The sequence below is a fragment of the Sardina pilchardus genome, chromosome 6, assembly GCF_963854185.1.
Source record: "Sardina pilchardus chromosome 6, fSarPil1.1, whole genome shotgun sequence".
NCBI lineage: Eukaryota > Metazoa > Chordata > Actinopteri > Clupeiformes > Clupeidae > Sardina > Sardina pilchardus.
Window position 1 is genome coordinate 9,805,537 of NC_084999.1, and position 27,036 is coordinate 9,832,572.

The 27,036-nt window shown below is 49.4% G+C and overlaps 1 protein-coding gene across 1 annotated transcript in view; it reads right to left on the reverse strand.

Annotated features, from left to right (window-relative positions):
* Positions 1 to 27,036, reverse strand: part of emc2 (ER membrane protein complex subunit 2) — a 38,010-nt gene that overhangs the window by 2,243 nt on the left and 8,731 nt on the right. Inside the window, exons 4-10 of the mRNA XM_062538374.1 lie at positions 26,900 to 26,985; positions 24,631 to 24,688; positions 15,981 to 16,066; positions 15,422 to 15,481; positions 7,981 to 8,062; positions 7,431 to 7,541; positions 4,335 to 4,439 (exon numbers count right to left, since the gene is read on the reverse strand). Coding sequence (XP_062394358.1) covers positions 4,335 to 4,439; positions 7,431 to 7,541; positions 7,981 to 8,062; positions 15,422 to 15,481; positions 15,981 to 16,066; positions 24,631 to 24,688; positions 26,900 to 26,985 — 588 coding nt within the window. The remainder of the gene's footprint in view (positions 1 to 4,334; positions 4,440 to 7,430; positions 7,542 to 7,980; positions 8,063 to 15,421; positions 15,482 to 15,980; positions 16,067 to 24,630; positions 24,689 to 26,899; positions 26,986 to 27,036) is intronic.

A 27,036-nucleotide genomic window follows, 5' to 3' on the forward strand; every position in this document is an offset into this window, starting at 1 on the left:
CACACACACACACACACACACACACACACACACACACACACACACACACACACACACACACACACACACACACACACACACACACACACACACACACACACACCTCTCCTGTTATGGGTCAGTCCAGGGAGGCCAGACACAAACACGAGTGCACATTGTGTGCGTATGTGTGTGTGTGTGTGTGTGTGTCTTACTGTTACCATGGATATGTTGTGTTTGTATGCGAGCTGGTGAGCGGTCGACTGGGTAATTGCGGCGTGACTCACCCATAACCAGAGGTGGCAGACAGATTAGGGAACACACAAGAGCAGGGTCAAGAGAAACATCCGGAAATAAACAATTTTCCTCGCGGGGCCGTGACAAAAGCCCGGGCCATGTAATTCAACATGATGCCCCACCGCCGCAACTGCTAGTTAAATACATCTTAACCACTTGCCAGTAACACCAAGATTAACTAAAAACCAAAGAGGTCCAAGTCTTCAAGAACCACCACCACCACAGCATTCTTCTGCACTGTCAGGCCGGCTCTAACCATGCAGGTTAAGAGTCAGGGGGCGCCTCTTCCACTGCCTGCTTGCTACACTGCCAGCGGCAAGCAGCAGCAGCAGCAAGCGTAGCGTAACGCAACACAACGCAACGCTCCGACCATAATAATACATCCAAAAACATTCTATCTCGTTTCTAAGTTCAATCGAAGTTGTTGTTACGTTCTTAGACGACTTTGATTGGTTTTCAATACCTAAACATTCTAAAACTGACATTGACGAGCCGAGCGTTGCGATTCAAAGTTAAACTCCCGGTTTGTTCCACGTTAGCGTTACGCCAGCGTTGTCACCGTTCCGCTTGCCGCTGGCTAATGTGATCCCCACCTTACTTCCCAAGTATCACTCTTATGTATTTGGACATGCTTATCCAGAGCGGCTTACAGAGACCAATTACAGGGACGGGAGGGAGCTCTGTGTAGTGGCAATGCTAGTGGTGGAAGCTGGGAATCGAACCCATGGGTGCCTCTCAATATCTCTCCTCAGTCCTCGATGCTCGATCCTCGAGGGGCATCCCACTGATCTATAACTAACCCATCATTCTTTGTGTAGATCAGTGAGGATCGAGACCCGAGGAGCGAGGGAGGACGAATAAAAGCCCAAATGAGAGGCACCCTATGACTGTTCTGCCTTCTGCTTGGAAGTTTAGTTCCCTAACCTAACCACCACACCGTCAACGAGTCCAAGAGCTTCTGTTCCTCCACTGCCTGCTGCTGCTGCTCCACAAGCCTGCTCTTACAGCACACAGCTCAGCACAGCTCAGCACAGCACAGCTCCGGAGCCTGCGGGGCTGCTGTTCCAGCTCTCGGCTCCACACTCCATTGAGCTTCCATGGGCCTGAGGGGTTATCTGATGAGCCCAGCAGAGCAGTGGGGAGGCTCCAGGTCTAACTGGGCCCAGCCTGCGGTGTTACACAAGACACCACATTTTCCAGGCAACCTTGTACTACAGACAGTAATAGTGTCACGGTGCGGAGAGCATTCAGGAAGAAAAAAAAAAAGAAAAGAAAAAAGAGGGATGGAAAAAAATTTATATATATATATTTTATTTTTTTTTTGAAGAGTGCTCTGTTGTGTGCAACAATCCTTTGCTCTTGGCACATCCAGGGCGAGGCGAACGAGACGATGCATCACTACACAGCAATGATTTGTCTCCATATTCACAGCTTCGCCATACAAACCCTCTGTCTCAATCACACGTCGACAGAAATTACCCGATAAATTACGCTTGTGTACTTCTCCCGACCGCAGGGGAGTGAGAAAGCGGAGATAAGCGATCAGACGAATGCGTGCAACGAGGAGTGGGTGGGGTTTTTAAAAGTTCCTTGCCACGCACCTCGCCGCCGTGACCTCCAGATGACCAGTCATGGCTGCCAAGGCCTCGACCACCTGCCTGCCTGCGCGTTAAGTGGAGGTATGATAAGCACCAGGTACGCCGTGAGAGGTTCACCGCCGACACCTGCCGCGAAGCCTTTAAAGTCGCCATGAATCAGCCCGCACCCACTCCGGAGTGACAGGCACTTCACCTTCTCAAAGAGCAGCGCGGGGTCATTTCTCAAGGCGTCTGACATGCGTCTGCTGCGTCTGCTGCGTCTGCGGCTTCTGGGCTTCTGCAGTGCTGAGGTGCCGCATACCGACATGGTAAGTCAGACACCCTCTGGGGGGAACGGGGGCGTCTACACACGGCACTTATCCATCACAGAACCAGCCATTTCTGATCAAATAAATCAGGACTTCGAGGAGACAGACAAGACAGCGGTCTACTTGGTCATCACAGAACCAGCCATTTTTGATAAAATAAATCACGACTTTGAGCAGACAGAAAAGACAGCGGTCTACTTGGTCATCACAGAACCAGCCATTTTTTTATCAAATAAATCACGACTTTGAGCAGACAAACAGCGGTCTACTTGGGTCATAGCAAGAGGTTAAGTGTAAGAATGCATCGTTTAAATGGCACATTTAGTGGGATGCTTTAACTGAGTTGATGTGGGAACTGATAGTGCTGTCACTCCCTGACTGTTCCATCGGCGGGTTCTTAAGGACGAAGCAAGTGATTGCTGTTGTTCCACAAAAACATCCATACCATGTTCTATTCCATCACTCATAGACAAGGATAACGTGCACAAACAGCGTATAGAGCCCAAAACCCGCTCAAATGTGTTTTGTGTGTCCTGTCCATCAAAGTCTTGTCTCATATATCCACACTAATGGATATGCACAGGAGGACTCTACAAGAAAAAGCGTAGGGGGTCGAATTCATAGCCAACACTGTTCTACGGTCTGTCTTCTCTTGATGCAGGGCATCAGTGTGGCTGTGTGGCTTTGTGAAGGATTACGAGCCTAGGGAGACAAGGGAGGACTGCTGCAGTGAGATCACTGACAACAAGGACTGAGAAAGGACAAGGAGCAAAAACAGTGTTAGAGAGAGAGAGAGAGAGAGAGAGAGAGAGAGAGAGAGAGAGAGAGAGAGAGAGAGAGAGAGAGTTGGGTGCATGTAGTGAGACTGCTCTAAATGCTTGGAGAGACTGCACTGACAGAGTAGACCAAGCACTCAGGAGAGAGAGAAAGAGGATGAGAGAAACAGAGACAGAGAGAGAGAGAGAGAGAGAGAGAGGAGGGAGGCTGAAATCTCTTCCCACCGTGCGGTGTAGGACTGCTGTGTGTATACTCTTCTGTGTGTGTGTGTGTGTGTGTGTGTGTGTGTGTGTGTGTGTGTGTGTACAGGAGCAGATGAGTGTGTGCTTGATGGAGGAGGTGAAGAGCAGGGGGATTTCTTGATGCCCTTCGTCTGCTGACTAAGGAGCCTCTTATTATGTGTTTAACTGTCAATGCTTAAATAAGCAACGTCTATCGTTTAATGGCAGTTAGGATTTCTGTTAAACGTGCATTTATGCGCCGTGTGTCATGGCAACGCCGTAAACCATGTTTTCTCTCCGCGATACCATCTGAGCAGCACCTCAGATTTTCCCCTCCCTCCGCTCCACTAACAGTCTGCCTCCATCACCCTCATCCTCTCCTCCTCCTCCTACCTCTCCAGCCATCAGTGGTGGAGGAGCCGCCACATACTTTCCTCTCACCATCTCCTGACGCCTCGAAAACACACACACACACACACACACACACACACACACACACACACACACTCTCTATATGCGAGTGTGCACGCGTGCAGAGACACACTCTCACTCTCACACACACACACACACTCTCACTCACACACACACACACACACACACACACTCTCTCACACACACACACACACAGACACAGACATTCACACACACACACACACACACACACACACACACGCGCGCACACACACACACGCACAGGGTGGTGATTCATGCGGGCGGAATCGATAGCTCTACTTTTACATGCAAACATAGAAAACAGCTGTGAAACACAAGGCCTGGCCCTGTGGGCTTAAGTCAACACATTAGCTGAAAATGTACCCAAGCGCGGCCCAAACACAGCCAGCAGCGCGGAGTGAACACACAAACACAGACACACACTCAAACACACACACACACACACCCCGAGGCGCACACGTACAGACACAAACATCTTTATGCATCCTCATACTCGCAAACAAGTGCACACACACACACACAGACACACACACGCACACAGCCAAACATAAACATAAACACGGACACACACACAGACACAGCCAAACACAAAACACACGCAGTATTCATTCACAGAGTTGCGTCACGCGCACCAAATCCTTCAAAGAGGTTCCCTGTGACTGGGAGGGGGGCGGGAGTATGACGGGTGCCGGGGAACTCACCTGATAGGCTTTGTTGATTTGACTGGCGGCCCAGGCGGCGTATTTGACATTGTCCTTCTTCACCTTGGCGCTGACTTTCGGGCTGGCTGCAATATGACTGGCAGACTAGACCCGGAGAAAAACAAGAGAGAGAGAGAACAAGAGAGCGTGAGGAAGAGTGTACATATGAAAGGATGAAAGAAAAAGTGAGAGAGCGAGAGAGCGAGAGAGAAAGAGAGAGAGAGAGGAAACAGAAGAGAGAGCTCTACAGTGAGGGAGACCCAGAGGAAAACGGAGTTTCGCACATGAGGAGGGGAAAGGAAAAAAAAAAAAAAAAAGTTAAGAATATGCGGTAAACCAGCAATAAAAGTGTCATCGAGACAAACGCGAAACCGCATCGGCGCGGTCGTCATGGCAGAAACGGCATGGCAAAAAGATCGCCCCCCTACCCAAAAACACCCCACCCTCACCACCACACCCCACCCCACCCCACCACCCCACACCACACCACACCAACCCCACCCCACCCCACACCACACCACACCACACCACACCACACCACACCACCTCCACACTTGCCTACCACCAGTCCACGCAGCAGCGGCGGCAGCACCAGGAAAAAAGGTTTAACGGGGAGGGAAAATCTGAGCGCACTCGCCGGCGCTCCCGAACGCAAAAACCCTTCCTCTTCACTTTCCTCTCTCTCTCTCCCACTCCCTCCCATCCCTCTCTCGTTCTCTCCATTTCCCTCTCTCTCTCTCTCTCTCTCTCTCTCACTCTCTCTCTCTCACCCTCGCTCTTGCAAAGCCAGCATCTCTTAATGCTCCCAAATTGGTGCAACACCAGAGATAGCCGGTGATGACAGGCCTGGAGTGTGTCTGGGGAGCGGCGTGCCGCGGCGATGTGAATCATGCTCTCCGCCCGGCGGCTCCCCTAACCGCCCGCCCGCCCGCCCGCCCGCCCGCCCGCCCGCCCGCCGCCTCCTCCTCCTCCTCCTCCTCCCCGCGGCACTGCCAACCGCAAATCCCCTCGTACTTGATGCAGTGTGTGTGTTTATGTGTCTAAGTGTGCGTCTGCGCTTGTGCAAGTTTGTGTTTATGTGCGAGTGTGATGTGAGTATGTGTGTGTGTGTGTGTGTGCGCAGCGCGCGCATGTCTCGAAGTGTATTTCTGTGTGTGTGTGTGTCTGCGCTTGTGTAAGTTTATGTCTATGTGTGAGTGTGATGTGCGTATGTGTGTGCGCGCGCGCAAAAACTTGTGTCAAAGTGTATTTCTGTGTGTGTGTGTGTGTGTGTGTGTGTGTGTGTGTGTGTGTGCACATGTGATGTGTAGTGTTCCCCTGCTTCACGTTCTGGTCCAACCTCAGCTTTACCAGGCGTGCGCCCAGGAGGAGGCCAGGCAAGTGGGCAGCACATGAAAGCCTTACCCCCCTCAACCCCTACCACCCCCTGCCACCACAACCACCCCCTACCACCCCACCACCACCACCACCACCACCACCACCACCGACAGATGGATGGACGGCATGCTGAAACCTGGAGTCAGAGCCAACAGAGGGGACCTCTTCTTAAACTCCAGAGTTGGAGAGAAAGGCAGAGAAAAAGGGGAGAGTGTGAAAGCGAGAATGAGTTACAGAGAGAGAGTTAGAGAGAGAGAGAGAGAGAGAGAGAGTGTGTGTTATAGAGCGAGAGCGAGAGAAAGAGAGAAAGTGAGTGCGTTATAGAGAGAGAGAGAGAGAGGGAAAGAGAAAATGGGGGAATGAGTGAGTGAGTCAGGGAGAGAGAGAGAGAGAGAGAGAGAGAGGTAGAATGAGAGAGTACGGGAGAAGAGTATGTTTCAGTATGTGGATTTCATGGCGTACGGTTTGGCCTCTCCCCCCTCTCTCTCTGGACCCACTCCTCTAATGGGAGCTCGAGACGGGCATCTCTGCCTTTTAACCGCCTCTTACTGCAGTGGGGGTTCAACGGCTGGCGCAGGAAGGTCTCTAGCGAGGGGGTCTGAGATGCCCGTTGGGCCAGCTGCTGCTCCCAGTTGGAGAGGGTCTTGGAGGATAACCACCACTTTCCCCCTGGTCGTGGCATCAATGCCCAAACTCAGGAGGTCAAAATCCTGACAGCTCTGATTGTTAACAATCCCTCTGGCTCAAAAGGTCCACTATGGGAGTCACTGGCTAATCACACTGAATTGAAGTGGCAGCTCTCCAGTACTGGCTGTCCAGATAGATGTTCACAGATACCAATAAGAGGCAATGTTGCAACATTTGGCCTTGGCCTCCTCTTGCTTCGCCAATGGCTAGGATCTCAGGATCTGAGACATAAGAGTGTGTGTGTGTGTGTGTGTGTGTGTGTGTGTGTGTGTGTAGGGGTGGTACACGGCCCACGTGTGTCATACACACTGAGAGAGCCTGTGTGCTGCCGGGTCCTTCTCCTCCCGGGGCCAGCCGTGTGCCGGCGACCGGGCCGTTTGTGTTCACATGTCAGGCCTCACTTACAAATGATGCATTGGCGTTAATAGACAACTTCCTGTTGAAATAAATACGAAGATGAAAGGGCTGTTCAGTGGAGGTGCAGCCTGGGGACCCATGGAAAGAGCGGAAAGCACCCCCCCCCCCCCCGGAACTGGACGGGGGCCTCAGTGGCAGCGGCCGACAACTGCTCTCGGCTTCTTTAACGGCTCCTGGTTTATTTTACCTGGACCGTAAACACAGTCGAGAATGTAGCAGGGTAAAAAAAATAAAAGAGAAAAAAAAATGAAAAAAGGAGGAGAGGGAGACCGTTTGGGGGTTTAGGTTACAGAGAAAATACCAATGTTTCCCAGGACACGGAGAGAGTGAGCAGGGGAGTGTGTGCGAGAAAATGTGCGTGTGAAGGTGAAGGTGTGTGTAGTGTGTGTGTAGTGTGTGTATGTGCATGAGTTTGTGTGCACGTTAGACGTCAGTCAAGTCTGGCTGACTCAGTGGAGACTACCCATCCTCCTCAGGAACATTTATAAAAAGAAAAAAAAAAAAAAAAAAACACAATGTGCACTTTATCCACCTCGTAAAAATATGTGTGGGGCGCACGAACACAAGGGCTGGCTGTTTGTTTTCCCATCTGCACTGACGTGAGGCCCAACTCACCATGTAGAGGCCGAACAGGGCCCGCATGTTTCTGTTGTTCAGCTTCAGCGCCTGGGCAAAATACTTTCGGGCCAGCTCCAGGTTGTCCATACCCCCTTGGGTGTACTTCACCTGCACGTTCACACCGTGGCAGAGGGGGGAAAGAGAGGGGAGGGGGGAGGGAGGGGGAGGAAGGGACGCTGATTAACTTGGGGTCAAACTGGAACAGTCTGCAATAACTACAAGAATTTCTTCTTTAAGGCAAAATACAAGACACCATGACATTGCGTACAGGACAAGTGTGCCAATGAATTAAATCCCAAAGCCCCCTCGAATTTGTTTTACAAGATCAGTTTTACTGCAAAACACTGTGGGAACAGTCATTTAGGCCCGAAAAACAAAATGGCTCCCTTGAGGTTCTGCAAATTCAATTTGGCAAAGTCGTGACGTGACGCGCGCCACAAGACACCACACGTTTCCTACGGTGACCGCAGTCAGAGGAACGGCTAGTTCAACACCTACTCAGTCACAAGTCATTTTCGTGGTGGACGTCAAAACCGTCGGCCCATACCTCGGCGTACTGCTCACAGTACAAGTGGTTGTGCGGGTTGGTCATCATCAGCTCTTCCAGGCAGAAGGCGGCCTTTGCGTAACTAGAAGAGAAAACACAAAAAGGACAAAAGGACCGGTTGATGACACACTTTCACTCAAAGGTCACAGCAAATGAGTACCTACTGTACTGCTGTGTGTGTGTGACCGCTAGCACAGTGTCAGCTCACAGGCGAAGCGCACACACAGGGTAAGAGTTTAGTTCAGCGGTGTGGAGCACTTAAAACGGGATGACTTCACAGATTAAGTCTTATCCTGGACTAAATTTGGCTTTGCGTTTAACACCCCGTCCAGGAAACCAGCCTTTTCGATATCCATAATTGAAAAAAGGAGGAGGAGGAGGAAAAAGAGAGAAAAAGGCTGTGAAAATAAAAGCGGCGCTCGACGTTAACGCAGACTTGTGGTGAAACCGCGGACGCAGCAGGCAGGTTGACATCATCCTGAGGCCGTCGCCGACTCATTCCATCATTTCCTCGTTCCTGGGTGTTTGGAGGGAACGGGGCGGCGGGCCAGGGAAGCTGCTCCGAGTGTGAGATCTCCACCACATTTGGAGACGCACGGCATCAATCTGTCTGCCTTTTTTTTCCCCCTCCGCTTTCTCCTGCTCCCTTGCCACCCTCTAAAACCTCGCTCGCTTCCTCTCAGTCTGCCTGAGCACAAACGAACACACAGACACACAGACACACAGACACACACAGACACACACAGACACACACACACACACAGACACACACACACACACAGACACACACACACACAGACACACACAGACACACACAGACACACACAGACACACACACACAGACACACACACAGACACACACACACACACACACACACACACACACACACACACACACACACACACACACACACACACACACACACAGACACACACACACACACACACAGACACACACAGACACACACAGACACACACACACAGACACACACACAGACACACACACACACACACACACACACACACACACACACACACACACACACACACACACACACACACACACACACACACACACACACACACAGACACACACACACACAGACACACACACACACAGACACACACACACACACACACACAGACACACACACAGACACACACAGACACACAGACACACACAAAGACACACAAACTGCTCTCTGCCACGCACGCTCTCTCTAGCTTCTTTCTCAGTCTGTCTGAGTTCGCAGCGCGAGCGTCGTTCCTGAGGTCACCGTGGAGCGCGGGCTGCGTGCGTGCGTGCGTGCGTGCGTGCGTGCGTGCGTGCGTGCGTGCGGTGGGCAGCTGCTGCCGCTCCTGCTACGTGCCGTCTCCTCTGGATGAGATCACCGCCGCGACAAGACTGCTGAGCTGTTCGCCCCTCACACTAATCTGCAGTCCGCGGTGCACTCAGACACACACACACACACACACACACACACACACACACACACACACACACACACGCACACACACAGACACCATTCACTTTCCCCTTCAAGGCAAAACTGTCAAAAGGAAAAGGCCCGCTTACGTCCGCACAGAGTGCCTGCATGCAAATGCACATGATCCATAATGCAGGGGGGCATAGGATACAGTACATGGCACACATACATACGTCCATACACAGACATCCCTTCAAGGTTCAGAGCCACAAGTATCACCTGTTTGGAATGCATTTTTGAATGGAAATAACTGCCACTATCACAAAACAAAAAAGCTTCTATACGTGACACAAGTGGTTGCGTACAGACAGAGGTGAAATCGAGATTCAGACGGTTTTTCGTGCAGATCACGTTCAGTGGTACGTCTGTATGTTATACTTGAAAAGGGTGCAAGGAAGGTCATTACTGTTCTTGTAAAAGAACAATCTGAGAATTTTACTGTGGGCTGCTCACATTAGAGCCATTTTATCACTTCCCATCTAATATGGCACCAATGCTACTTTCACATATTAAAAGCAGAAAGTTCTTGACTTCATATTTTGTGGCCGGTCATTTGATTATGCGGTTATGCCCTCTGGACAATATTCGTATAACAGTAGTGATGGAAAAACACATTAATTTGTGCTTTCATTTGCCAAATTTTCACAAATGTGCTGAAGCGCAGCAAAATATTTGGATGGGGGACCCACTATTATAATGGGAGTACACAAGACACAAGTCATCGCGTGTACACACACAACACTACAGTTCGTACACACACAGACAGACAGACAGACATCTAGCTTCTAACTTTGGCCGCCTGTTCACTTTATCTGACCAAATATCCACTTGACGGAAAAACCATACACTGTGAACATTATATCCCCCCCTCACCCCACCCCACCCCACCCCACCTCAGCCCAACCCCCGGGCCCTAACTCCACTAGCATGCGTGCACGTACGCGCACACACACACACGCGCACACACACACACGTATGCACGCACTACTCAAGAATGATGGACAACATTTGAGGCCGACAGACATGGAGTGGGGCCCTATTGTTCACCCTTTGGCTCTCGCTGGCCTCCATCCTGTTCCGAAGCCTAAACCGCAGCCCATGGAGGAGCACTCAGGGAAAGGATGGAGGTGGTGGCGGCGGCGGCGGGAGAGAGAGAGAGAGAGAGAGAGAGAGAGAGAGAGAGAGAGAGAGAGAGAGAAAGAGAAAGAGAGAGAGCGCCGAGAGTGCTTAGCCTGGCCCCTTCTCCGCCCCACACGCCAGGCACCGGGGCCGGTCCGTGATCACGCACACATCTGCATCCATAACGACGCCTCGCCACGTCCGCAAAAAGCAAGCGCCGTGGAGATGGTGGAGGTGGGTGGTGGTGGGTGGGTGGGGGGGGGGGGGGATGTTGCACGCATTCCAGTGCGCTCGTTTGTGGACGCTAATCTGACGGCAATCTTATTGTTGGCAGGGCAAAGGGGGAGACTGTCAGGGGGTAAAGTGTTGGGGTGAGATGGCGGAGGGGGTGGTGGGGGCTAGGCTCTGACGCAAATGGCGAGAGGGAACGGCGAAGCGATGGCAGCGCCGGCATTGCTGCCTCGCACGAGATGCGAAGGCTATCAGTCCACTTGGAGCGCATTCGACACACATCAAAAAGCAGAAGGCAGCACAAGGCAGAAAAGATGAGAGATGGGAGGAGGCAGAATGAATGAGAGGGGGAGAGCGAGAGCAAGAGCGAGCAAGAGAGAGAGAGAGAGAAAGAAAGAAAAAGAGAGCGACCAGGCCATTCGGAAGGTTGAAGGCTGCTTACAATTACCACTTCCTCTCCATAAATACTTTCAGATGGTGGTGCTGCTGCCACCAAGACCAGGCTGCAGTGGAGGAGAAGCAGACTCCTGTTCTATCACCACCACCATCACCACCACCATCAGCAGCAGCAGCAGAGAACCCAGGCTGCAGTGGAGGAGAAGCAGACTCCTGTTCTATCACCACCACCATCACCACCACCACCACCACCATCAGCAGCAGCAGAGAACCCAGTGGAGAAGCCGGGCTGCAGTGGAGAAGTAGACTACACTGCTGGTGTATCACCACCACCACCATCACCACCATCACCACCACCACCATCAGCAGCAGCAGCAGCAGCAGCAGCAGCAGAGAACCCAGTGGAGAAGCCAGTGGAGAAGCCAGTGGAGAAGCCAGTGGAGAAGCAGACTACACTGCTGGTGTATCACCAGCAGCAGCAGCAGGCCTCGCAGCAAACACAGCACCAGTGACAAGGGGCACCTGTCCACACAGCACCAGCACAAGGGGCAACTAGGTCCATTTTTTTACTAAGTACATCTTTGGGACTTTTTGCCTTTATTGTGACAGAACAGTGAAAAGATGGACAGGAAGTGAGTGGGGGAGAGAAATGGAGTGGGATCGGGAAATTACTTGGGTCGGACTCCAACCTGGGTCCCCACCGATTGTGGGTCGGGCAGTGTCGACAGTTACGTCACAGCACCCCCAGGGAATTGGGTCCTCTTGGTCCCATGGTACCACAACACAGCAGAGCAAAGCCATCCAGCATAGCACCACCCTTATGTAGCAATGTAGCAATACACAGAGAGCACAGCCTCATAATGTGATATGGAAGAAGTAGAAGAACAACAACAACAACGCTACAGATAGAGAAATAAAGATTCATGGCACACTGCTGATCAAGTTACCTTCTCATTCACCTCCTCTGATGTCACTAACCGTGGATGAGGACGTGCTCTGTCTGTTTCTAGCCTGCGAGAAGGTTGAGGTGTGACCGCTTGTTTCTTCTGGACAGACTGTTTTTCACTGGGTGGGAACGACAGGGTGGCACTTTACCACCTTAACCCTGTGGGAATCTTCCAGAACTGCTACCCATTCTCACACACTCCCCCTCTCTCTCTCTGTCTCTCTCTCTCTCTCTCTCTCTCTCTCTCGGGGAAAAAGACGAGTGATAATTCCGAGGCGGTCGGGAAGAGGAACACGAGGGCAAAGACTGGGTAGTGTGTGTGTGTGTGTGTGTGTGTGTGTGTGTGTGTGTGGAGGGGGGGGGGGGGGCAGGAGTAGAGGCTGACTCGCCTGCAGATAGGGGGGTCTGTCAGGGTGAATGGGGTGATATTGGTGGAGCCAGGCCTAAGCAGTCAGATAATCCGCTCACCCCTGGATTTCCTCCTGGGCCTGGCAGTGACGGACAAAGCAGTGGCACCCAGACCGTCAACAGAACATTATACATCCAATAAGATGGGCCCTTCTCGCCGAGCTCACACATTCCAGCTGACGCCCGCACACAACCAGGGAGACCGTAGGGCTCATTCATTCTCTCTCACACTCACACACACACACACACACACACACACACACTTTTATGCACATACGCATTTGGTCTTAGACAGAGTAACCAACAGAAAACTCTCTTCAGAGTCCAAATACTCTCATGTTAGCACACACACACAAACACAGCAAACTGGGATTCCTTCAACCACTCACCCTAAGCCCCAAAACAATTACAGAAGGCTAGGGGGTGAGGTATCCAGGGGCTGGGGTGAAGGGGGAAGCATCCCCAAATGATTTTTTAACAAACGTTCTGCTCCAGTGGTCCACTATCCCGGCAACAGAGATATCAGCAGGGGAGTTGAGGGGGTGATCAGGGGAGACTTTCTTTTCATTCCCAAAACCTATGAGTGGAGTCTTAAGAGAGCAAATCCTATTAAAACACACCACTCCGTGGGACAAAGGAGGGGTGGTGTGGGGGGGGGGGGTTCGTTGCCGACCCCAAGCTGAGATAGGCATTTCGCCGGCCTTCCAAAGTGGTCCTCATAGAGAGAGCGAGACAGCAGAGTCAAGCAGCCATCCCACTCGAGGGCTCGCAGACATGGGAAAATATTACCTGAGAGGACACCAAGGGTTTAAAAACAAGCTGTCGGCACTTGTGTAACCACCCTCGCAAGCTGTGAGAGTGAAAGTGATGCGAGGCAGGGGGGGAGCGGGAGAGGGCTTGAGATGATAAGAAGAGTAAGCTCTCTCTACACACTACATAAACAAGGGCATACAAAAGGATTGGAAACAAAAATTCCGAGCAAATATTAACAGTACTGCTGTCATCATCTTGTGGTTATTTTTCTAATAGCAAATTTGGTGCTTCTGGATTACATTCTGGTCCTTGTGTTACAGATAAGTGTAGGCTAAGGTTACAGATCTGCACCATGAAACCATAACATGAAATTATCTAATGGTGACAAATGAATATTGCGGAGTAATTGCAACAAGGGATTGGTTTAAATAGTCATTTCTGCAGTAAAACTGCATGTGCATTGCAGCTGGCTAGTGGCTGGCATGACTGTTTTACATCGGTCTATCATGCTTGAAGAAATCAGCTACGCTGGTATGGGGAATCAGCCAGACCTACAGTAGCCCCATGTGCAGATCACACACATCAAAGCCTTTCCATGATGGATCCATCACTCATGTAAGCTCTTCATCGATCCATACAGCTGAGCAAATGTGTGTTAAATAGGGCTGTAACCATACGCGTATCGAAACCGAAATTTCGACACTGATATCCACAAGCCTGTCGTGATGAGAGTAAGCAGAGATGCGAAACACCCCAAACATCATAGCTTTTGTACCTTTCCTTGTAAAGCTATGCATACAACTTTACCACAGTTGTGGTAACAGTAGCCTATAGAAGTACCCTTAAATCCCCTCTCCTAGCCCGTCTCTCCCTCTCTCTCTTTTGCTCTCTCTCACACTCTCTCACCCATCCAAATAAAACATTTACAATCATGAAAGCAACTACACATACAAAACAACTAGCTAAATTGCTATTAAATCCGCTTAGCATCATTAGCACGCTGGGCAAATTTGTTTAAAACTCTTGCAATCAAGTTGACCTTCAAACTTAAACACACAGTAGACTACAGTATGAGAAACTAGCCAACTAGGCTAGGCCTACTTTGTTTACAATATTTCCAGGTCGCATCCAGAACTGCTGATAGCTGAGGCTATAACAGAAATAGTAGGCCTTCCTATACACTAATCCAGCGCGAACTTTATGGGCGCTGCCATCTTGAATATCGCCATTACTGCGTGCCTGCGAGTGTGACGAGTGACACTTGCCTGTGCTTTTCAATGAAAGCATCCTGTCAGAGAATGTCTAACAAGAGATCCCGCTCATGAAAGAAAATGTCAGGTGAAAGGGAACATTGGATCAATGATGTCAGACTGTGCCAAAACTTACCAATAAAGGTAATTTATTAACAACATAAGGTATTAAGACGTGTATTAATGACAGCTAACCTCTGCAACAGCCGCCTATGGAACCAACGGGCTAATTTCTTAGCAGCCAGTCACGCAGTAATGGCGGTTTTGTGTTACTTCCGTGTTTCGCTGGATTAGTGTATAGGCCTACCTATAATCTGCATAATGTGTGCGGTCATCATTACCAGAAATTCAGTATTTTGTCATTTTATATCAGTTGTTTATATATCAATATAATTGTAATACCATATCATGTTGTATATTATTATATACAATTGATATGTATATTCAGTGTTTTCAATCAGTCCAGTTTACAGGTTTTCAAATATTCTAATCCTGTAGTGTTCCTAATTATTGAAATGTTATTTAAAAAATGTCTAGGTTTAAAAAATCGAGTAGCCTATGTATCGAACCGTTAGTCAAAAATTGCAATAGAACCCAAATTGTGAGCCCTAGTGTTAAATTGCATGCTTTACAGTAGTCTTTCCAGTACCATAAAGTGCTCAAGAAAGCAGTGGGGTCTAATCATCACAGAGTCCTAAAAAACTAAGAACTGGGCCACCATCATTCATCCTCCCATAGTGAATGGCTGGGTACTACTGTTAGTCTGTGGCTGTAAGGACGGCCAGACGCATCGCTAATTAACGTCTCAGCTGAAGTTGTAAGTGAAGGTGTTTAATATTAAAGGCCATTACTCATGTTCGTTGATGTAGAGTTCCGACAGCTCATGCCACGCTTCCTGGTCTCCAACAAACCTGGAAAACAGGAGAGAGAGAGAGAATGAGAGAAAGAAAGAAAGAAAGAAAGGAAGGGTGAGAGAAAGGCAGAGAAAAAGTGACAGGCAGAGACAGATGGAGAAAAAGAGAGAGATAGAGAGAAAGAGAGAAATAGAGAGAGATAGAGAGAGAGAAAAAGAGAGAGAAAGAGAGAGAGAGAGAGAGAGAGAGAGAACACTTAAGACACTCAGACAAACAGGCCCTAACAATAGAGGGAAGCTACACGGAGGGACTGGGTCGAGGGCACCCAAAGTGAATGCAAAACCCCTTTTAATTAAAAAACGGACAAGAGACAGGACAAGGGTTATGGAAGGGGAACTCTCTCTCTCTCTCTCTCTCTTTGTGTGTGTGTGTGTGTGTGTGTGTGTGCGCGTGTGTGGGACTCTATGGAGGTGTGTGTGTGTGTGTGTGTGTGTGTGTGTGTGTGTGTGTGGTGGGCGTGTGTGTGTGTCTCCAAATCCTCTTGTAAAACACTCACTGCTCCAAATACTCGTTGAGCTCGCGGACGGCCTCGGCCGTCTTCCCCTGGGCTTTCAGGATGGAGATCTTGCGCTTCCTGGCCGCCTGTGGAAGCACAGAGGAGTTGAGGCGGATTAGCGGGATTAGCAGCCTCACGTCTCAAGTGTTTGTCACAACACAGAGAAAAAGAAAGGAAAGAGGGGTGATGAGAGAGAGGGAGGGGGGTGGGAGGGGGGTGGGGTGGGGGTGTGGAGGTGGTGTGTGTGTGTGTGTGGTGGTGGTGGTGGTGCAAGGGTGTGTAAAGTGTGAGAGTGTGAGAGAGACAGAGAAGGGGAGGAAGGGCTTTGTGTGAGCGATATTACTATTTCAAGTTGTTCTGGGGTGGGTGGGTGGTGTGTGTGTGTGTGTGTGTTGTTGCTGGACTGGGCAGGTTTGAAGAGGTGCAGAACAGGGGGGGGGGGGGGGGGGGGTTATCCTCCAAACACACACACACAGACTTTGCTCCCCCCGCTCACCGTGTCTCCTAAAGGTTCCTGAGGGGGCAGTAAATCCTCACACTGGACCACTGCCCGCCTCCACAGGTTTCTCACCAGACACACACACACACACACACACACACACACACTCTCTCTCTACCTCTCTCACACACAGTGGGACACACACACACACACACACAAACACTCTACCTCTCTCACACACAGTGGGACGCACCCTCCATGGCTCTGACCACACAGTATGAAAAGGTCAGAGAGGAGTAAAATCTTATGATTAAATCTGAATTCTTTCCATGTAAGTAGTAAAAAAAGAACAGGTCACGATTGAGAAAAAAAAAAGATCCAAGTTGTGCTTAACATGCAATTCATATAAACAAAAAACAAAGTTGGAACCCCCCCCCCCCCCCCCATACTAAAAAACAGGTTCTCACTGTCTTGCGTAACATGCATAGTTCGGTCATTTGACTGTTCTTACAGACTTAGACACAGACCCTGGACCCCCTGCCGCCTCATTCCAAAAACTCATCATCCCACGTACTGTACAAGCATCACGGATCTGACAAGTTTGCACCTCTGGCCATGACACCGTTCATAAATAACCTCACGCTAACTGTGTGTTATTACTGATAACGGCATTGGCAGGGGAAAAAAAAACGACGTGTGGCTTTGATCATGGCGGACTAAGGAGAGGCGTGAGCCGCGGACATGTCTGAATATGGGCTCTCTCTCTCTCGCGCTGGTCTCTGGATGTGCTGCCGGCGCACAAATCAAAGATGGCAGTTTATGAGAGGCCACAGACGAGCGAGTGAGAGCGCGGGCTTGCAGGCACGCTTCCCCGAGGAGATAGGTCTAAGTGGTGAGTCACAGAGAGAAGGAGAGAGACGTCAAGGGGAGGAGAGAAGGGGGGGGGGGGGGGGGGGGGAATGCGGCCGGCACATCCACTCTCGTCTTCCCTTACCCAATCGGTTCACCCGAGCTCAGCTGTAATACTCTGGTCACAGGCTCTGTATAGAGGTCTGGCCAACTATTGCCTAGAAATGGCCGTCTTGTTCTGCACGGGTCTTGTTTGATGTTGAAGTGACCTTAAGGCGGATTAGATACTCATCAATCTGAATCAGCGGGCATTACGATGGCCACTCTGACGCGGACTTTTTCCAGGAGTGAGGGAAGAGTAGGCAGGGGAGAGTGGGCACCCGACTGCCACAGATGTTATTTCTGCCACTGGCATTTGGCTAGAATGGGCCCTGCTCTCCCTCAATTCACTCAGACACACACACAAACAAACATACACACACAGTTGTTGGTAGAATGGGTCTCACTCCTTCTCCCTCAAAAACCCACACACACATGCGCACAGTTGTTGGTAGAATGGATCCTTGCTCTCTCCCACACACACACACAAGCCCTACTGCTCCTCTGTTCTTCCTTAGACATAATTTATCTACCCACTTATTTAATGTCTCTTTAATGCCGACACCCTGCCCCCCCCACCCATGTCCCTCCATTTCTTATGATTTATTGCCATCCCTTGTTTCTCTTTCACTCTTAAGCGCAGACCCCAGCAACAGCTGGCTATGAGTCACGTCTGAAGCCCTAAAATTGGAGTCTTCTGACACCACCACTCCAGATCCTTCATGTTGGACACAAGGTGCTGCCCTGTTTCGCTCAGTCAACTCATCAATACGTCACAATGTCAACGCCGTTGACAAATCATTCTATTTCGGCATGCCACGCAATTGCCAACGCATGTTTAACGGAACAAAAATGAACCTGCAGAGCCACTCAAACAAAAACTCACTCAACGCACAATTACTTAACTCATTTGAACCGAAATGAGCTCTTTCTTGAGGAGTCACTTGTCTGAGAAGCAAGACAATTTGGAAAAATTTAACAAGCTAATCAGATGGTCTGTCCTGTTGTACAGATGCAACAAAGAAATGCAACCAATCATAGAATCATAGCCAATTTTGGAAAGTTGCATAAGACTAACTAGCCATCAAACTGAACACTGATAGTTTATTTGAGACATGCTCTTTGACTTAAGCCGTCAATATACAGCACCACAAGTGCATTGATTCATATACATTTTGTAGTCTAGTAAAACCAGGCGTCTAATTTTGAAAGTTATGTAGTGCCTTTATGTTTTCTGCAGTTGCGCGGCTTGCGCCACCGTGTGGCCACATTATAAAATTTGGATTTTGGCATACATTTTTGGCAAGCATTTTTCAATAACAACAATGGGCTAACCCTACGCTACTGTGCAGAGCTACAGCCAGACACAACAAACACATACACTCACAAACACTGACAAAGGCGCAGAACGACTGCTAAGCGACTGTCTGTATGCATCCATCTCTCTCTCTCTCATACACACACATACAGTACCTTCTCACATTCACTATCCATTCCAAAACGAGGGCATGCTGCCCGCAGTCTAGGCGGTCACATATTCGATACGGTGTTAGTTTAAGTGGTGTTTGAGGGCTTGTCTATCTGCCCGTTCACCTTGCTTCAACGCGGCCCTCCTGTAAAAGGCCATCCAGCGACACAACACAGCAGGGAGGACAACACACTCCAGCCTCTGTTTGAGGAGGTTGGCCGTTATATAAGAGCTGCTCTCAGCTGGTGTGCAGCACTAAATCAATGAGTACCAGTGATCGTGAAGAACACTTTTAAATCTGCTCGGGTTCTCTAAATCAATGGGTACTAGTGATCGTGAAGAACACTTTTAAATCTGCTCGGGCTCTCTGGCCTGAAAAAGTAAAGCGGGTGGGCCAACCAAGCTATGGTAAGAGAGGTTGAGCCAAACAGTGGGGCGAATGACTCCGTTCCAAAGGTATGCGAGTAAAAATGGCAGTTAATTATATCTAATTTGTCACTTGGGGGGCCAAGGTGACATGGGAATGTCGGCACGCAGGAATTTGCGTTCAAAAACGGCTTCGCGTGCTTTTGGTCGGTTGGAGTATACGTCTCGACTTGACAAGCGATAAAGGGTGGTCTCCTTGCAAGTACTTCTCACACCAATACTAAATGTATTGAGTGTCCTGAAGGGGGAAAAAAAAATGAAAGAAATCCACATATCTTCGCTCCCTACTGTACCTTCCATGCGCTCATAAAACACAGATCCCCTGTAAGGATCACAGCACGGAACTCTGGGGTGCTTTCCCTCATGGCGGGTACGGAGGATTTTGTGAGATTTCAGAATTTATACGCGCTTCATGCTAAATTTCTAACATGTGGGCACGTCCCCATCTCCCTCCCTGAGTCAACAAGGCCAAAAAAACACTGTCTCCATCTGGATCTTGCACTTGCCCCCTTTCTTCTTCTTCTTCTTCCCTGCCCCCCCTCCCCCTTCCTCCCCCCTCCCGTACTTGCTAACGCCTTCCTACTCACAACAACCACTCGGGACTCGGTCGAACATATGGAAGTTGGTAGTAGCCCTGCGAATCACACGGTGCTTTATTAAAACACGCAGCGTTTTCCTTTTCCAAAACCGCCTCGCTCCTCTTCGCTCTCTCTGTCGGTCTCCCTTCCCTTCCCCTTCTCTTCTCTCTGGAGGAATGATGGAGTGGGACCTGGCAGAGCGCTTAATCCTGCTGTTGTCATGATTCTTTTTTTAATTAGCGTTCTTCAGCTTGCAAGTGGCAGGCACACAGTGAGGACCCCACCGCTGAAATCACGCTTGGCTCCCGTCTAGAGCAGATTACACAGAGCACCTCGCTCGCTCTCTCTCTCATAGGGTGGCGAAGCGGTTGGCGGGTGGGCTGGCAGTGTGTGTGTGTGTGTGTGTGTGTGTGTTGTGACTGTGGGGGGCCGCCACCACCATCACTCAACTCCGTAAAAAAGGAGAGCAGAGAAGGACCAAGACATTTGTGTCACCCCTGCTTGAGTTTTTGTTTTCCTGACATCAGATAAGAACACGCTGTGGAAAAGAACACATTAACCTCGCTCCCTTCTGCTGACGCAAAGACCCCCCGAGAGTTGTTAAAATGGCAACACCAAGTTTGCACTCCTACTGTAGCTCGCTCCACTTTGATAAGTCTACTCCGTGTTCCTTTCTTGGGTCTGTACTGTGTGGAGCGGATCCCGAAACGCTGAAATTACGACAGGGAGTTACTGTAAACGACAGCTTTATGCATGGTGCGAAAATAACACTGCCTGCACTTACATCAGGGGCTTTGCTGCATGTGGCCTCCCTCAAATCAGCACTGCTGCAAAGCACGGCCATCAAAACCACTTTTGATATAATTATGCGGACGAGTCGGAGAAGCCAGCGGTGAGCTTGAGCCGGATCCAGCATGGGGGTTCGCATGAGTGGTGTGACTGTGCTTTTTTGACCTTTGTAAATTGCTATCTTGTCCCTCTCTCTCCCGCTTTCTCTTTTTCACACACACACACACACACACACACACACACACACACACACACACACACACACACACACACACACACACACACACACACACACACACACACACACACACACACACACACACACACACACACACACACACACACACACACACACACACACACACACAATTATCATAGGCAGCTTACCCTAGGTCAACCTCAGAAAGATTCCCGGCGACCTCAATTGCTTTCTCCAAAAAAACAGCGTGTTTATTCAGTCCAATTACCACTTAAAATGAGTGGCTTGGAATTTGACGTGTTGACCAAAAACCATATGTGTCATTTGGGTTTTAAATAAATAACTCATTAAAGGAACACCTCTGGATAGGCAAGTTAGTCCATGTGTGAGACAATAACTGACACTATATTAACCTGCCGCGATAAAAAAATGCTTTGAAAGCAAATAGATCGCTAGCGGAGGGGAAAAAAAGAAATAAATAAAATGTATTTACGCAAGCATTGGTGAATTTTGCCAGATCATTGCTGTAGGTATTGGAACATAAACTATGGAAGGGGGCTAAGAGTTCGAACATTTTTTGGACACCGCCATGGCAGAGAAACCTTGAACAATTTTTTGTTGATTCAACAATTCTGGTTAATGGGTACCACATCTATTCCACAGCCTGTAATTACAACAGCTCAGTTTCCAATCTGAGTGCGGGATGCTGGGATGCCTCACAAGTCCTCACAGTAGTGGCCAATTTTCCGCCATCTTTTTTCTGCTCCTTCTACTCTCTCTCTCTCTCCCCCTCCTGCATAGTCTCTCTGTCTCTCTCCGTCATTCTCTACTTGTCCACACCTATGTTCTTCTCAACACAGCAAAGGGGGGAAAAAACACACACACACACACACAGACTTAGACACACACACACACACACACACACAGACACACAGACACACCGAGTGATGAGATAAGCCCCACTTCACACAGATTTGCGAACACCCACGCGTGTGCACTCTTATTTCTCCACTCACAGACAGGTGACCTAGATGATGTCAGCCTCGCTTCTTCCCCTCCCACTCCACCCTCTCCCCCCCTGTCCAACCACGGAACTTTGGCTGGTGGGAAGAAAAGCCCAATCTGGCCCACAACGTGCCACTGTCGGCAGTTTGTTCCGTTCCCAATCCACACCCCCAGGTTTATTTCAAAGAGGGGGATGAGGGTGGAGGAGGGGAAGGGCGAGGGGGGGGGGGGGATCTGATGGATCTCGATGGGGCCGCTGCCGGTGTTTGCAGGGGAGGAAATGGGCCCATCCCACAGGAGGGCATCCTTGACAGCTGGGGCCAGGGCCGGGTTCTGCCTGGGTGGTGCCCGCAGCCCGGCCCGACGGTGAGAGCACCCGGTTCCCACGAGAGGGCGATTCTGCTGGGACATCCTCCTCGCGTCACACTGCTCGCAATCTTGGCTGGTCTGTCACGTTCACCTTGTGCTTGGCCTGTCTCTCAGTCACTACCTCTCCGGGCAGCCATGGCCTACTGGTTAGGGTTTCGGGCTTGTGACCGGAGGGTTGCCGGTTCGATCCCCGACCAGTCCACGGCTGAAGTGCCCTTGAACAAGGCACCTAACCCCTCACTGCTCCCCGAGCGCCGCTGGTTGGGCTGGCAGCTCACTGCTCCGGGTTAATGTGTGATTCACCTCACTGTGTGTGTTCACTAATTTGGTTAAATTTGGTTAAATTGGGTTAAATGCAGAGAAATGAATTTCCCTCACAGGATAAAAAAAGTATATATTCTATTCTATTTTTCTATTCTCTCTTGTTTTGGCTGGATGGCTTAAATATGAATCTCCATCTGATATAGCAGGGAATATGTTGGCAAAATGGTGGCAAAATAATGAATATGGTGATATATCAGTATCACCATCAGATTCAAGAATCCTGTTGGTCCAACACCTTTCATCAGGTATTTTCATAGTAAAGGAAAGTAAGGGGGAAAAGCCAAAACTAAATCATTTTTCTTCAGCTATTCTTAAGTAATTCAGCTAAATGAAGAGACAACATTTTCCAGATTCCACTTGAATACTGTTTTCAATTCTACCCGTTTCCTGCAGAGACAAGGCTATACAATTATCAGATATCCTATCGCTATATGGGGAGGGAGCATAACTATACAGTGTTGGTTTGATAGTATCTGTTTGCTGCTTGCTATCCTAAACGCCCCCCCGGCCCCCCCACCCCCCCATGTTTATACAGTGTTCAATGTGCTTGCAATTTAAATAGGGCCAGGGGAATAGGGAGGGTGCCCTGGCGAAGTAACACCAAAAACAAACAGAGTAGCACTAGCTCCTCTGTCTCCCTTTTTTAACCGAGTAAGACTGATGAGACTGCCTGGGTCCAATAGCAACAGATAGTTAAATAAATACGGAGGGTAAATGATAAAATGAATGTGTTAGCAGACAGAGGATGGGGTGCCTCTCCTCCACTGCTGCAAGTGAAACAGATGATGGACAGAGAAACAGGAGACTGAGAAAAGGAGAGCAGAGCAGGGGAGCATAGAATAGAGAGAGAGGGGGGGGGAAGAGAGAGAGAGAGAGAGAGAGAGAGAGAGAGAAAGAAAGAGAGAGGGGGGAGAGAGGGGAGAGAAACAGAAAGAGAAAGAAAGAAAGAAAGAGAGAGAGAGAGAAGAGGTGACTGCATCAGTGCAAACGACCGTTTATTGACTTTGTCAGCAAAGCCTCCCATTTGTTTGAAAGAGACAGTCGGCGAGGTGCACAACGCTCACATGGTGTCCACAGAACAAATGTCTATGCTTCGTCTGTAGCACTTTGCCAGCCCCCGAGAAAATGTTTAATAAATCTAAGCAAGTCCATGTGTTACAGCCGGAGCGGCAAAAAAAACAACACACACACACACACACACACACACACAAAAACGTGTTGCGCGTCTTCAGGGCCAGCGCAAGCCAAAACAAATAAGGTCATGCTTTCTTTTGAAAAGCCTCCTTTAAAACATTTATTTTTTCTTGCATGGCCACATGTCCTGATGGAAACAATTAACAGCAGGTACAATGTGTTTCAGGGTGACTGTGGGGAGGGGAGGGGGCAGGGGCTGGGGCAGTGGTGGTGGTGGAGGCTTTGGCAAAACACCGTGGCCTGGACGTGGTGTTGCAAAACGTCAGCCCGAAATCTGATATAAATTTGGGGGTAAACCGGACCGGTGACCGGATTGCGAGCACACAAACAGAATACATGCCTTGCAGCAAGCAGTATCAAGGGCCTAGAGTGGGGATCTGATGCATAGGCAAGTTGTAGCTCTTAACAAGTGAGGGAAAAGGTTACCACATTCAAAAGACTATTAACACCTGATGTCCCACAAAGTTCTTGTCCAAGGACGTGGGCCGGATTTCGGGAAAGGGAAAAATGTCAGGTCCAACGGACCGGAGGAGGAGAGGCGGGAGGTGGGGTCAGGTTGGGCAACGGCGTAAATCACGAATTCTTCAAAGACACAGCATTTATTTTTGCCCCGGGTTTCCCGCGACACATCTGATACTATGGAGAGTGATAAATCACTGGGCTTTTCGGGTTCCCCCAAAAACACTTGTCAGTGGTGTGGGCGGGTGCCTGATCAGCACTGTGGCTGAGGTCATCCGGAGGGGAGGCAGAGTTTAACCAAACAAATGCACGCCACTGATACCGAAAGCTCTTCAGCACATTTTAACGACTCTTAAAAAAATAATGGCGCAACCACAACCCCAAAGTTTAAAAAAAAAAAAAAAAAGAAATAAAAAAGTAATAAAAATAATACGTTTTTATTTCTGGCTTACCGTATTGGTCGGATCATCTTGTAGTATTGAATCGTACAGCTTGTTGGCGTCATCGTACCTTGAAACACACACACACAGAGAGAAAGGGAGAGAGAGGAAAAGGAATGTTTTTAAAAAGGACTGCTTTCTTTCCCCCCCCCCCTTTCTTTCTTTAAACAAAAAGCAGATCACTATCTCACTGGTCATGGGAAATTAGGTAGTGTGCAAATCACACAAGAGTTCACGGCAATCAAGCTCTTGTATACAGGACTGGCTGTCTCTATGGCTACGGCAGAGGACTTGTAAAAATCAGCGGCGATCCAGAGAAGGGAGGAAATAAACAGTCATTACTGCAGCTCCGCTCCGATGGCCAGAGCTGGGAGATGCTTCTGCAGCCTCTCAAGAAAGCGGTCCGCCCGGAGAGTGCCACAAATGCGGCGCGGCGCGGCACGGCACGGCGCAGTGCCCCCACTGATTGGCTTGACTGTGTGTGCAATGATTACACCCCTTTCGCTTTGATTCACCTTTTTAAACAAATCAGACTGTGTTTGCCTCCACAGATTTGTTGCTACTTTTCAAGTTCGGCATCACAAAAGGGCACCGTTAGATCGGACATGACCATAATGGAAATGTGAAGGATGAAAGAGGAGAAGAAGGGGGGGGGGGGGTCGCTATAACTGTGCCAATTGCGTAAACATTTTCAACTAAACTGCTATTTGTTTTTTGAGGTAGGGGTGGGGTGGCATGGGATTGAGACGTAATGAAAAAGGGAAATTGTGGAGGAAATCCCACTGATTGCGCTTGAAAAGAAAAGTTATGAACTGTAAAAAATGAAATCACGCAGCAAATTTTAGACCCATGAGAAGTGGAGGAGCTGAGGGCTGCAGCTTGCTTGTCAGATCGAATAAGTGGAAACGACCGAGTGTGTCCACTCTCTTTCTTATGATTTCCCCCACGGGTAATGACCAATCCGGCATCGTTGTCCATGCAGACTTGCCAGCGGCATGCTTTAAGTGTGTTGTGTAACCTGTGTTGCTTGTTTCTTTAAGCATTTTTTTTTTTTAAACCCCACAACCTTCCAACAGAAGCCACTCTGGTTCCCATTACAACGCAGCAGCCCCATTTCCACCAGGCCACCCCCTCCCCTCTGATCCACTTTATTACTCCACTATATAGTGGTGGAGTGGGTGGGTGGGATAGGGAGGGGTGATGGCGGGACCACTCAGATGGCATCAGGCAGTCACTCTAGTCTCAAGTCACTTTGATTGGCTTTATTTATGTCGAGACTTTCAGGGATTGGCGGGGCCGTCTCTAAATGTGTGCAAGTGTGACAAAGTGCACACACACGTGTGTGTGTGTGTGTGTGTGTGTGTGTGTGTGCGTGTGTGTGTGCGTATGTGTGTGTGCGTATGCATGTATGTGTGTGGTGGGCAGGGGGGGCGTGGGGCTTCACTTAAATGGGACCTCCGTCTGATGCCAATTACTGCAGAATTTGCGAGTTTATTTAATCTGACTGTGCAGGGACAATCATGCTCAATTATCACATACAGCCTCGCACGACTGATAGGCAAGTCAAAGACAAACAAACACATGAGCCTTATGTGTTTTATTTGCCTAAAATGAGAGGGTAACGTATGTGTGTGTGTGTGTGTGTGTGTGTGATTTAACTGGGAGAGCAAATGGAAAAGGGGGAAAAAAACACTGAAACAACCAATCTAAAGCTGACCCTGGGCTGTGTGGCGACTGTTTTCACAGGTCTCCCAGACGGTCGCTCTCAGCAGGAGACAAAAACAGACCCAGCAGAAAGGAGAGACACAAAGAGGGTGAAGGGAGGAGGGGGGTAGAAAGAAAGAAAACAGGACCCCTAGAATACTAGTGGGAGCAACCACTTCCTTCCTGGGAATTCCTCACTCAAGGGGAGTAAAAGAAAAAAAAAAAAAAAAAACAGCCACAGGACGACTAAGCACACTACTCCCTCTCTTGGCGTTTTTTGCCAACAGGACGGTGGTTTACAGGATAAACAAGCCCCACCCCCCAGAATTCCCACCTCGTCTGCCACTGGTGATCTGCTTACAGGCCTCTCATGCTGCCCCTCCACAGTACACCCTCGAGACATTCATTCATTCTCACACACACACACACACACACACACACACACACACACACACACACACACACACACACACACACACACACACACACACACACACACACACACACACACACCAAAATCTCAAAACACCGCTCCAAGGTCCTGCTGCTAAGTTGGTACCGTAAATGGCCCTCTTACCTTTCCAAAGCCTCAAGCCGCATGCCCGCTAATCGCTTCACTCTGTGGCTATCTGGAAACTGCCTCTTCAGTTCCTGTAGACAACTCTGCAAGTAACAAGGGAGAGGAGGGTGAGGAGGGAAGGAGAGGAGGAGGAG